At 39.5% G+C, this 12799-nt stretch overlaps 1 protein-coding gene across 1 annotated transcript in view; it reads right to left on the reverse strand.

Moving 5' to 3' along the window:
• Nucleotides 1-12799, reverse strand: part of SEMA3G (semaphorin 3G) — an 86370-nt gene that overhangs the window by 9470 nt on the left and 64101 nt on the right. The window contains exons 8-13 of the mRNA XM_060765843.2: nucleotides 11195-11309; nucleotides 9833-9902; nucleotides 8508-8652; nucleotides 5602-5833; nucleotides 3576-3667; nucleotides 1639-1680 (exon numbers count right to left, since the gene is read on the reverse strand). Of these exons, the coding sequence (XP_060621826.2) occupies nucleotides 1639-1680; nucleotides 3576-3667; nucleotides 5602-5833; nucleotides 8508-8652; nucleotides 9833-9902; nucleotides 11195-11309 (696 nt within the window). The remainder of the gene's footprint in view (nucleotides 1-1638; nucleotides 1681-3575; nucleotides 3668-5601; nucleotides 5834-8507; nucleotides 8653-9832; nucleotides 9903-11194; nucleotides 11310-12799) is intronic.

Genomic DNA, 12799 nt, shown 5'->3' on the forward strand with positions numbered 1-12799 from the left:
AGGGTGGGGTATAATTTTAGTAAATAAAATAAAAGGGGTATTTCAGATAATAAAGTGTAGTGTGTGCTACTTTTTGAAATGGAAATGCAACTTTTAACATGACTTAGCATAATTGAGAAAGTGAAGAACAAAGAAAGTGCAAAAAGCCTCCTGCCAGTTCTGTTAGTTACGAGAACTAAAGATTAGAGGAAGATTAAAGTCAAGGGCACTTTTACAGGTCTAAGCAAATACTACGGAAGTTAAGGAATTCCATTTGTTTTTGAACTACAATAATAAAATTGGCAGTGAAGAAGAGCAAATAAGATGGATTGAGTTAGATAAACATGAATGGATTTCCGCTTGATTAGTCTGTACTCAAACAAGGATCTCCCAGAACTATATTTGATAATGCTTCAGTGTTTCACTTTATTGCCCCATCCGGTCATGACATTTGAATAAATTCCAACCTGAACTCAACTAACACATATTCAACGGCATCTTGCAGTGATGGCTCCTGTTAATTAATTACAAATTCAGAAAAGGAGAACCACCTCTAGAAATGCACTCCCTACTAAACTTATCAACACATGGTATCAACACACATGTCACATCTGTTATTCTGCAGGCACACATTCTGCAGGCCAGAGAGCACAAGGTAGAAAATCTGTGCTTGGACCTCCATATTTTAAATATACATGCATACAATAACATTAATGTGACCGGTAGAGGCTTCAGTTTTGCTTGGAGTAGCAGTGCTGAGAGAAGAGTGATTCAGCTCTTATTGGTCCAACTGGGTTAAAATACATCTAAGTGGATCATGCTGATTTCTAACATAACAACAGAGACAAAATCATAATGTTTTGCAATTTAGGCATAAGACTCCAGCAGCCTTCTTGCACATTTTGCTAAAGCATTTACATCAATCTGTGAAAGAAACAAATCTAAATTGATGATAAAAAATAAGCTTGTTTTGAATAGATTTTCGAAGGTCATAAAATAGCTATTCAATGAAAGGGATCACATTTTGAAGCACCATAGATTATGCTCTATTCTTTATGGGGTGACCTTGCGTACAATTAGATCGGAATGTTTGAATAACTAATTTTATTGTATGTATGTGTACTATTTATTATGTTGGGACACTGTTGGAACATTATCAGTTGTTTGTATAATTTGCAAATCTGTTGTTCTTATACATCCTCAAGCTGACATTGACTTTATCTTAGTGTTTTCTTGGCAAGATTCATTCAGAGGAGGTTTGGCATTGTCTTTCTCTAACAGCATGATTGATCCAAACCCAGTGGATTTCCACAGCTAAGTGGAGATTTGAATTCTGGTATCCCAGAGTAAGTCCTAGTCCAACACTCAAACCATGATGTCATGCTGGCAAGTTTGTTTATTACATTTATTATACCAATGGCCTTTCCTAGTAAATACATGTGTATTTCTGAGATCCAAAGACGTTTTTCTTGTGGAGATTTGTGACTGTAATCAGACTAATAACGCTGAATCTCTCCTTCATCATTGATCAGGGCCTTCTTTCATACATTCCCACCATAGCCTACCAAATTTATGGCCATGTCAGCATTTCTAAGCTCACTTGCATAATGCTTTCTCTACCACCACATTTGTCACGTAAAGAAGCTATTTGTTACTCACTCGTTTGACAGAGATTTCCATCTCAGTAATAGGGACTGGTGCCTGAAGGGAGACAAAGAAATTGTTCCTCAGCTAAAATATAACATAAAATGACCTTTATCCTTTTCCCAAAGCAGCACATTTCTGTCCTGTATTTTCATACATCCATATAGGGTTGTTAAGCTCCCAGCTATTTTTACACAGAGACAAAGATGTATGCATACATGTATATACACACACAAATACATACTTATTGAAGGGGTGGTGTTTCACAAACAAGGTGCCACACAAAGAAGCGTGTTTATTTCTTTTTAATACAAAGCATAAAAGGTAGGGGTATATAGTGCTAAATTATTCACTCCCGCAGACAACAACAAATGCTTTAATACATTTTCTTCCGACTGCCAGACATCTTCAAAAAATTTTGAAAACATCTTAGGAGGAGGGAGTCCCTGGGCAGAAACAGTCCTCTACTGAGATCCATCCCTGGCTTCCACGCACCTCACAGAGAATTAAGGGAAGGAAGGAGCAAAGGAAGGAAAGTGAAAATCAGCAGGCCATTGCCTCACTATCAATTTTTTTTAGCTCAATTTCAATGATGCAGAAACTGATACATTTTGGTGTGTAGCTTTTATAGAGATATGTTTTAATGTGTGCATTTGTGGTGTTTATGTATTTTAATTGCTCCATAACTCTTGAGTCATGAGGAGAGGCAGGTAAGCAATAAAATGATGATGAGGAGGAGGAGGAGGATTATGAAGATGAGAATGATGATGATGTGCTGACTGCTGGAACACTGCCCACCTCACTGGACTGACTTGCTGGATTGGAGTGGGACCAGGAAATGGGTGAAAGAAGGACAGGGGTAGTTAAATGGGAAGAAAATAAGAAAGAGAATTCAGAAAGATTTTCATCATCAGTTTTTGGACAGTTGAAAAACCACTTTCTATAACCCTCTCCCCCAAATCATATGGTGTTGAGAAACTGCCTGAGAAAGCACTCAGCTAGATCCTAGTGAGAATCATGCATGGTGGTGACTGCATTTCATAGCATCCCACAGCACTAGTTATGCAGACCGAGAAAGCAGTCCATTTACAACACCTGGCGGCCCACATAATTCCCATGCCTGGGCTAAACAAATCAATTATCTAACACAGAACAGGCTGCTCTCATCATCCGTTAAATTCTCACATCCTTATCATAGCCATAAGCAATATAAATCTACTTCATAATATAAACTGAACTTTACCTGTGGACTTTTACACGTCTCACTTACCAAGTTATCTAAAACAGAATCTGATACATGCAAATTTATTTGGGGGGGGGGGGGTCAATTTTTCCTATATGATCATAGAGGTATTCTAGGTCTCCAGTTAAGAATGTAGAACAAAACTAACATCACTATATCTACGGCATGAGATAAAATGACAAATCTGTATATTAATTGGGCTGTAACAAATATACTTGTATGACACAAACACAAAGTAGGAGAGGTGGATAAATTACTTCAGTGCTTCTTAAGCTAGCTGATTTGGGACAGGAGGTCTTTCCCAATGTGACATGGACGGGCACCATATTTGTGCCCATTGACTTCCCTCCCTCCCTCCCTCCCTCCCTCCCTCCCTCTCTCTCTCTCTTTCTTTCCTTCCTTCCTTCCTTCCTTCCTTCCTTCCTTCCTGGGAACTTGCCACAGCCTGTCAACCAATAGCTTGCAGACTACCACCAACCCATGGACCACCACTTTGAGCAATACTGTATTCGTCCACAAAAATGCACCCATTGATACACAAAAGGAAAATATGTGGACAAGGAAAAGGAGCATTATAAGCCAGTTGTATGTTGATATGTGGCATGCTCCTAGTACCCATAAGATATGACTGTGTGTGTGTGTGTGTGTGTTTTTTGTTCTATGTGAATGAAGCACATAACTTTACATAAGTGCTGACTTTTTACATCACCTTAAAAACTTGAAGCTCCTCCAAAATGACTTCTTCAGCTGCTGCAAAGTTTCCTCTCTGAAGAGATATGACTTTGAGTATTGAGCCAGTATCTGGAAGGCAGAATGAAGAGAACATGCTGAAAGAAGAAAATATACGCAGCCACATATCACTGGGATGAGGAGGGAAGGAGTGAGACAGGGACGGAAGGGGTGGGAGGGAAGGGAGGGAGGGGGCGTGTCTTACCGGTGGAGGGTGGGAGGAGGGAAGGAGTGAGACAGGGACGGAAGGGGTGGGGGGGAAGGGAGGGAGGGGGCGTGTCTTACCGGTGGAGGGTGGGAGGAGGGAAGGAGTGAGACAGGGACGGAAGGGGTGGGGGGGAAGGGAGGGAGGGGGCGTGTCTTACCGGTGGAGGGTGGGAGGAGGGAAGGAGTGAGACAGGGACGGAAGGGGTGGGGGGGAAGGGAGGGAGGGGGCGTGTCTTACCGGTGGAGGGTGGGAGGAGGGAAGGAGTGAGACAGGGACGGAAGGGGTGGGGGGGGGAAGGGAGGGAAGGGGTGTGTCTTACTGGCGGGGAATGGGAGGAGGGAAGGAGTGACACAGGGAGGGAAGGGGTGGGAGGCGAAGCAAGGGGGCGTGCCTTACCGGTGGGGAGTGTGTGTGCAGCGGGGGGGGGGGGGAGTGAAGGAGTATTGGGTTGGGTGTGTGTGTGCGGCAGGGTGTGTGTGTGTGCGGGAAGCGGCGCAGCGGGGCTTGGAGTGGGCATGGCTTCAACAGATGGAACGTTGGCCAGAAGGCCATGTGCGCGCGCCAGGGAACTTGCAGCTGGTCGCCAATGCGCATGCTCAGTTGTTTTGCCGTTTTGTGATTTTGTTGTTGTTTTGTTTTCCATTTTGAGTAGATATGTTTATACCTTGTGGGTTGTGTTATGGGCATGAGAATTTTGGTTAAGTTTCATTGGGGTTTTTTTTTTTTAGTTTTGTGGCTCCGTTGGATGCCCCTAACAAATTTATATATATATATTGTGATCTTCATTTTGATCCCATTAAATTTCACAAACTTATTGGGATAAAATGAACAAGGATGTCTTCCTCCTTCCCTCCCTAACCTTGGCTTATAAAATACTTTTCTATCTCTTGGACCTAATCAAACAGATATTTTACCTCACTTTGGATAGACTGCATCTCAACAGAAGGCAATGAAATTGCAACATTATTAAGATAGGCTCAAACTGAGCCATAGCAAAACAAATGCTAAGTAGAAGACCCTAAAGACAGTCATATCAGAGGATTCCAGAAAGCAACACTATGAGTGGGAGTGAGCAATTTAGCAAGGAAGAACTAAAGAGAGAAAGCAAATTGAAAGCTTTAGAACTAACTCAGTGAGGGATGAGTCTGCTGATGTCATTAGGTTTTCACCCCACCTGTGACCGAATTAACTTGACCAAAAGCATTATTACTACTCAGAAGCTGGGGGCGGGGGGACGGACCATTTGGATCATAACTTCCAGAATACCTCATCTGATATGGCATCTGACTAGGCAGTTATGAGTAGTCTGTCCCTGAGATTTCAGGTTTCAGAGTCTAAGAATAAGAGACCTGTGACACTAGTACATAGGGTAGACCTATAGGATGTTACAGTCATTAGCAGAAAGAGCAGCATGAAATTTTATGCAACAGTTGCTCAGAATATGCCATTCAAATAAAGACACCATATATAATAAAGAAATAAAATACATAAACACACACTTTTGAAGGCATTTCTATCAGTCTGAGATGTCTGTAAGCTGGAAAAGAAGGGCCAGGAACCCTAATGTTACAGTTCACAAAGTATTGTTTCTGTGCTTTGCCAGTATTCAGTTCTATAGCACCCCCCCCCCCCCCCCCAACCCATACATGTTCACTTTTTATGTTTCTAAACATGTAAACATGTATAGTGTTTCTTTCCACAACAACAACCACATATGGGATTAAGAAGGAGAATATCGTGGGCTAGTGGAGTGCCAAGGGAGTTCCAAGGTCTAACACACCTTGTGATCCATACTGACCTGTGCCAATGAACATCACGTCATACTGCCCATCCTCAGCTTCCACACGGTCCACCACAATCTGTCGCAGGTGGTGCTGCAAGTTAGTTTTCACCAGTACAGGCCGACGGTGGAGTGGATAAACAGATCTGCTCATTAGTGGGTGGGCACGGGCAAAATGCAGCACCTCATCTGGGTAGTCCTTGGTGGAGGAGTACTGCCGGCTTGGCTGGTTGGTCGTTTTGCTGGGACACTGGCAGGGAGAAAAAAGAATACAGCAGCATATCAGCAACAATAGTATGCTTTTTATCTATTTGGCACTAGGTCACCTTGGAAACATCCAACATGAAATGCCTTATAAACTAGAGTTTTAAGAACATGGGACTTGCTTTGGGAGATCATGCCAAGCATACATTTAATTCAGATACACCTTCAAACATCACCAAGAACATCAAGAAATATAATATATGGTTTAGTCAAATGGCAGAAATCTCAGACACACATATATACATATAATCACAAAATAAAACATCACAAAGGAAACCTCATAATAAACTCTATCCATTACACAGTACAAAAAACCTATAACTAAACACAACACTAAACACTACAGGGAGGGATAATATTACTTCCTCTTCCTTAATCAGAAATTGCAACTAATATACCGTATATGTGAACTTACATTATGCTACCATCATTACACTTCTCTATTACCATGCCTATTTATCAGAAGGAAAATGTGAGATATATCCTTATTGAAGTCTCAGTAGAGGATCCTGTGAGGAGTGTATCCTTGCAGTTCAATTTTGCTACATAGCCTTAAATATATCTGATTTACATTAAATCACATGAGAATTACCTGTTCTGATTGGAAAATCCTCATGCAAGTGTCTGAAATCTCTAGCAGGAAATGATGCCACTTTTTATGATAAAGATAGTTGCCTTACACTATATCGGACAACTGCTACAACTAGTAAAGTACCCTCTACAGCAAAAGGTGGAGATTATGTAGCCCTCAAAATGTTATTGAACTGAAAATCCCATCAGTCCTAGGCAGTTTAGATAAAGGTAAGAAATGCTGGGAACTGCAGTTCAACAATGTCTAGAGAGCAACACTTTTGTCTATCCTTGCCCTACACAATTCGGCACTGACTACCCAGGCTTTCAGGCAGGTTTACCTAAGGTTATAAGGGATCTCATCTGGGAAAATGTGTGCTCCACTGCTGAGGTACAAGCCACTGGTTCATCTTGGAATTTGTTCTACAGTCTAGAGTCTGCACGAACTATGCTTTAATCATTTAAGATGTTCTTCTGAGGTGGAAGAGGGGTGTATTTTAGTCATCTACAACCATGCAAATATTTACGACTAGACATCAGGAGTGTCTGCTTCCTGACCAGAATGTTGAGTCTTTGCAAATGTAATCACTTCCAACTTTTCAGCTTGGCATGAGCCCTGACCATGCCCAACCAAGAGAAATAGCTGGTTTTCACATTTTATTTTAAAAGCACAACAATGCTGTGCTTGATCCCTCTAAATGTGCAGGATGTTTTCTTCCTGCAGGGAATTGAAAGTCAGCTCACTTGTTTTGAATTGGCTTTTCAGTTTAAATTGTGCTAATTACAAACTATCAAGTGGTTCATCAGTATGAGAGAATGGCTTGAGGAGGCATATGGATGTATGACATACTGCTGTCAAAGAGCACCTTAAACTGGAGATGAATTTGCATTTTAATTTAGGCTGAGTTTCCTTATAATTTTAAAATCAAGGTAATACTGCTTCTATCAATGACTAAAGATGTGTAAAAAAAGTTTGGAAAAGTTACTTTTTACTATAACTCCAGAACTTCCCTCAACATGTGCTAGAGATTCTGGGAGTTGAAACAAAAAAGTACTATTTTCAAACTTCAGATGATCTTGTAAGTAAAGATAGACTTTGGAGTATTCTTTTTATATGTCTCTATTGTTCTCTTAAAAACATCCAAACAATGTTTTTGTATCCTAGACTATTTTCTGGCAATTCCCAGCACCAGCTATATATTATTTGCACCCCTGAAAGGATTTGTCTTTAATCCCAAGACATATTGGAACAATATGTTCTCCTCTCTTCCTTCATTGCTTTTCTTAAATGTGTCTTTAGGCGCTGTAATGCATAAGTGAAATTGCACTTTCGTACTATAATGCTCAGCTTGGGGAGAATGGGGAAGGAGCCTAAAATCAAAGAGGAGAAATTTTAAACCACAGGACCATTTCAACAGACCATGCCCCCATTACTGTTGTTTTTAAAAAGAACATTTCAGATGAGCTCTAGTACAAATCCAATAAAATCCTTATAAACAGCCACTTAAAAGAATAGAATGAAGAGACACAGAGGTGTCAACAACTGGCAAAACCCAAAAAACTATACCAATAGGACTCATGCTTCTTTAAACTAATCTGGAAGAGCACTATTTGTGGAGTTGATAAAATGATTAGAAATCACATTGTAGTCTAAAAAATGAAATAAAAGATTATAAATGAAATAAGTGGGGAAATTTTCTCCATTCTTCTGTAGTGATCAGTTTTAGGGGAAAGACTTAACCTTAAATTTCTTCACATTTACTCTTGCTATTTAATTTTTTAAACATCACATGTTCACTAATAATGGTATTAATGTTATCTGTACTTAGGTCCCAGTTTAACATTTTGAGCACTGGTTATTTTATGTTTGTTTTTGGTGGGGCAGGACACAGCACTAGGAGTTGAAGGGATGAGCATAATGAATCTTCAAAAACAGAACTGATTTCTAAGAGGCCTTGACTTTGAGTTAAAATGGTAAATACAGTGATAAACGAGTTAATCCATGTCCTGCAATGAATGTATCATGAGAGTATCCATAAAAGATCATCTATTTGCAAATATTTTTAGAAATATAGATTTGAGTTACTCACCACTCCTGGTCTTGGGTAAGGCACTTTGCCTTCATAAGCTGACCACTGGTGGTCTGGACCATCTTTATGTGCAAATGGTCCATTGAAAACCTCCCAGATGTCTGCCATGCGATATACACAGATGGCAAAGCCTTGGAAGACATTGCTGCAATGAAAAGAGGATTTGTCATAATAAAAAGCTATTTGAGGAGAACATTCCCTGAACATCCTGAAATCTTGTGTTATAGGGCAGGAGATTATATATATAATAAATAAATAAACTATCTTAAATCCTCAGCATGACAAATGCACTCAAATAGGAATCCAGTAGTCGTCAGTTGAACAGAAAGAATCAGATTGGTGCTAGAAAGCACAGAGCCCACAGACAAAAGAAGAAACAGGTCTTCCCATGATTATTAATTATTGTATTTTAGTGTTTAATTATTATTGTTGATGTTATACATTCAATCTAAGAACAGCAGATATTTCTAGGGTTGCTGAAAGTCTCTTCCCATGTAATTGAACTGTTACACAAAAAAGGGGCAAAGGGCGAGTTTTGTCCTTTTGGCTTCTAGTGAAAGTTGCTCTCAGTCCCATTTACTCATCTTTTTGGCAGTCTATGGCATCAGAAGAACTCCCTTCCAGCACAAGTTTTAAAATAAGTTGATTCCGTTCCAGCCAGTTTTCTTTGCTGCACAGCTTTCACATCAATATGTATAAATTGGAAATAAGATGGCATGGACGATTTGGTTTTGGTATTTAATAGTATACACTTGAGGGTGTTATCTAGCTCTTCCATAGCTTACCATCCAAGTTTTAGTGGGTGGGAGGTTTTAATTTCTTAATCAAAATTTGCAATTTGATTAATGACTGAGCTGAGATTTAGAAACGCTTTTAGCCAACTAAAAGTACACTTTAGATTAAAGGTCTTACTGCCTTCCAATCATGAAGCCTCAGAAGTGGCATTTCAGCCTTTTGTAGACAGAAAAAACTATACAAAAGTAGAGTGATTGTATCACGAGGAAGGAATGTGACCATCTGCAGAAGTCCAAAGGGTCAAACTGAGATTCTCTATTGCTAGCCTGTGACGAAAGAGGGGACAATGTCAAGAAATACTATGAGTCCCCTTACCCACGAGATAAAAAGCACACCAGAGAGGAAAGAGAGAATGTCACATTTTTTTTCTGTATCCAATCTCTCCATTCTGCCCTCATTGCAATGTTCTTGCAGGCTACAACCATAATTCTGCAGTCAGCAAAAAGAAACATTCTCTTATAAAAAAAATATCACAATGAAAAATAAAGCCATAGTAGACTAAACCAAAATTCCACAAGCAAAAATCTCACCTGATGGTGCTAAACAATGCATAGACCTCGGGGCTTTTCCCATCTTTCGTTCTCAAAAGAAAGACATCCTCTGTTTAAGAAAAGTTTGGTACATATTATTTAATAGATTCTGACCAATATCTTGACAACATGCACATTTCCAAAACATAAAATCCTATTTGGTTATGTCCCTTCATCTTCTGCCTAAAAAATGAATTATTAAGAATGCTACATATGTTTAAGGACATGCTAGTCATTGAATTAAAGGTTTTGTTACCACATAGAAGACTAATAAAAAGGTGTGTGTGGGGGGGGGGGGGGTGCCAGACCTTTTCACGGATCCCAAGCAATCCCAAAATGATTTACAAGGCAAGCATGTGTTTAATTTAGCACTCATTGTTTCCAGCTCTCAATTCTTCAAGGCTAGCAGTAATTAACCACATTGAGTCCCATTATTGGGAGAAATGTGGGGTATAAATGAATAAAATAAAATACTAATATTAATTACATAACAACAACAACAATCACACAGAAGATCCTAGATCAGACCAGTCCTAAAGAATTATACTATAGAGCAACAGTGGCTCCATTTTTTTGTCCCTTTATAGGGCATGTGAATACACATTGGCTAAATATTGCATGGAAATGTGACCCCAAAATGACCAAAGTCATTACAGGTTGGGCATCCCTTATCTGGAATTCAGAAATTCAAAATCTTCCAAAATCCAAAATTATCCACAAGTGGCTGAATGATACCTTTATTTTCTGATGGTTCACTATATGAAACTTTGTCTCGTGCAGAAATTATTAAAATTAACCAATGTATGTGTATAAGGTGTATATGAATTTCCTGTTTAGACTTGGCTCTCATCTCCAAGATATCTCATTATGTAAGTATAGGCAAATTCAAGTCTTTCAAAAAAAATTAAAAACAAAGCATTTTGGATAAAGGATACTTAATCTACATTGATTTTAGTGCCTTAATTCTGAGCTGCTCTTTTCATGTTGGTTTAGTGAGAAAGACAAGCTTTTTCAACATTTTGATGGGCACTATGAGGAACTTTGAGGGTCTTCAAAAAGGGGACTGAAGCTTCACATGCATTTCCCTATCTAATAAAGAGTAATATCTCCATCACCTAATTTGACAGTGTAGATGCACTCTTACACTGAGACCCACAGTGGAGTCAAATTAAGGTAATAATCAAATTCACACTTGCTTAGTTTCAGCACTGCTGAAGAATCAAAAGCTCCCATGTGATGCATTGAGCTCCCTTTCTCACATAGTATAGAAGTAGAACCCAATATTTAGGCACTGACACATAACTGATGTCAGTGCCTAAATACTGGAGATTTTATCTTGTGATCAAAATAGATTCTTCTTACCAAGTTCATCGAAGTATGTGTCAATGCCATCTGGTCCTGGGACAGAACACACCAAACGGGCCTTGTTGAAGGTGCTCCACTTGTTGACTAGCACCCGTTGTCCCCCAGCATCATTCTGAAGGGAAAAGAATAAATGGTGCTCAGAAGTGCAAGCAGCCGATGTTGGGGGTCCAGAGGACCCTTCACTGATCACCTCAAGCTCCTAGAATCCCATGCAGTTTTGCCCAAACTGTATCATTTTTCATGACTTTTCATTCAAAAGTCTTTAAAACATTCAAATATGGAGGTTTCCGATGATTCACCATCTTACTAAAACAACAAGAACCTTCCCATCAAAAATTGGTTGTTCAAAAAGCAACCAGACATGACATGACATTTCCTTTCACCCAGATGGAGGCTGCAGCCTGGCAGAGCTTTGAAAGTGCTGAAATTAAGATTCAATACTGCAATGAACATAAAGTTTAAAATTCAAGAGATATGAATTGGTTTATATTAATAAAAAGGTATATTCATGGCTAAAAAGTTCCACAAATAAAAAGTAGGCTTTCAATGGGAGTATTCTTATCAACACATCTGAAGAAAAAGATCCTTCACAAGATCCTTCACTCTCCTCCCCATCAGGATTACTATCATAATGATCTAATTAGAATAGAATGAGAATACCAAACTTCAGACTAGAAAACAAAAAGGGCAAGGACTTAGTGATTAATATATCCCTACATGTACTTGTAGGTGATGAATATGATCCATGGACTTTAGTTTGTTCCTACCACAATTTTACATCTCACTACGTTAAAACTGTGGATGTGGCTCTTAATGAGACATGTCGCATTATCACGGGATGTTTATTCTCCATACCACTGGAGAATTTACAGTGTTTACCTGGTATCGCACCTGACATCTACCGGGAAGTAACAGCCAGCAATGAAAGGACCAAGGCTTTGACATCTTCGGCCCATTCTCTGTTCGGATATCAGGCAGCATGCCAATGCCTTAACTCAAGAAACACCTTCCTAAGATTTACAGATATACTTGAAGGAACACCTCAGCAAAGATGAGTCCACAAGTGGCAGGCTAAAACCCAGCACCTCAATCAGTGGCTGAGACCAGATGTGAAGCTCCCTCCAGGGCACACAGAAGAGTGAGTGAACTGCTCTGGCACCACGAGATGCAGCTAACCTTTAGAAATGGGGCCACAAACTCAAGTCCACAACATGCAAATATGGAGAAGAGCAAACCACAGACCACCTAACACAATGCAACCTGAGCCACACGCACATTGGAGGACCTTCTCACAGCGACACCAGAGGCGCTCCAAGTGGCCAGCTTCTGGTCACATGACATTAAGCATAATGCCAAGTTTTTAAACTTTGTGTTTTTAAATGCAGTTTAACTGTACCCTCAACTTGCTTTTGATACGATAAATAAAACAAATACCCCAATTATACATCCTTTCAAACTAGAATTGACATTTTTAAAATGGATTTGATCATTAAAACTTTATTGTTGTTTTGGGATCTCTTCATCACCCAAATTTAGGCCAAACTCTAAATACACTCTGATAATGAATACTCATAACATTTCTGCTTTTGAGGAAGTCAAAGA

This window comes from Anolis sagrei, chromosome 2 (genome assembly GCF_037176765.1).
Source record: "Anolis sagrei isolate rAnoSag1 chromosome 2, rAnoSag1.mat, whole genome shotgun sequence".
Lineage (NCBI taxonomy): Eukaryota > Metazoa > Chordata > Lepidosauria > Squamata > Dactyloidae > Anolis > Anolis sagrei.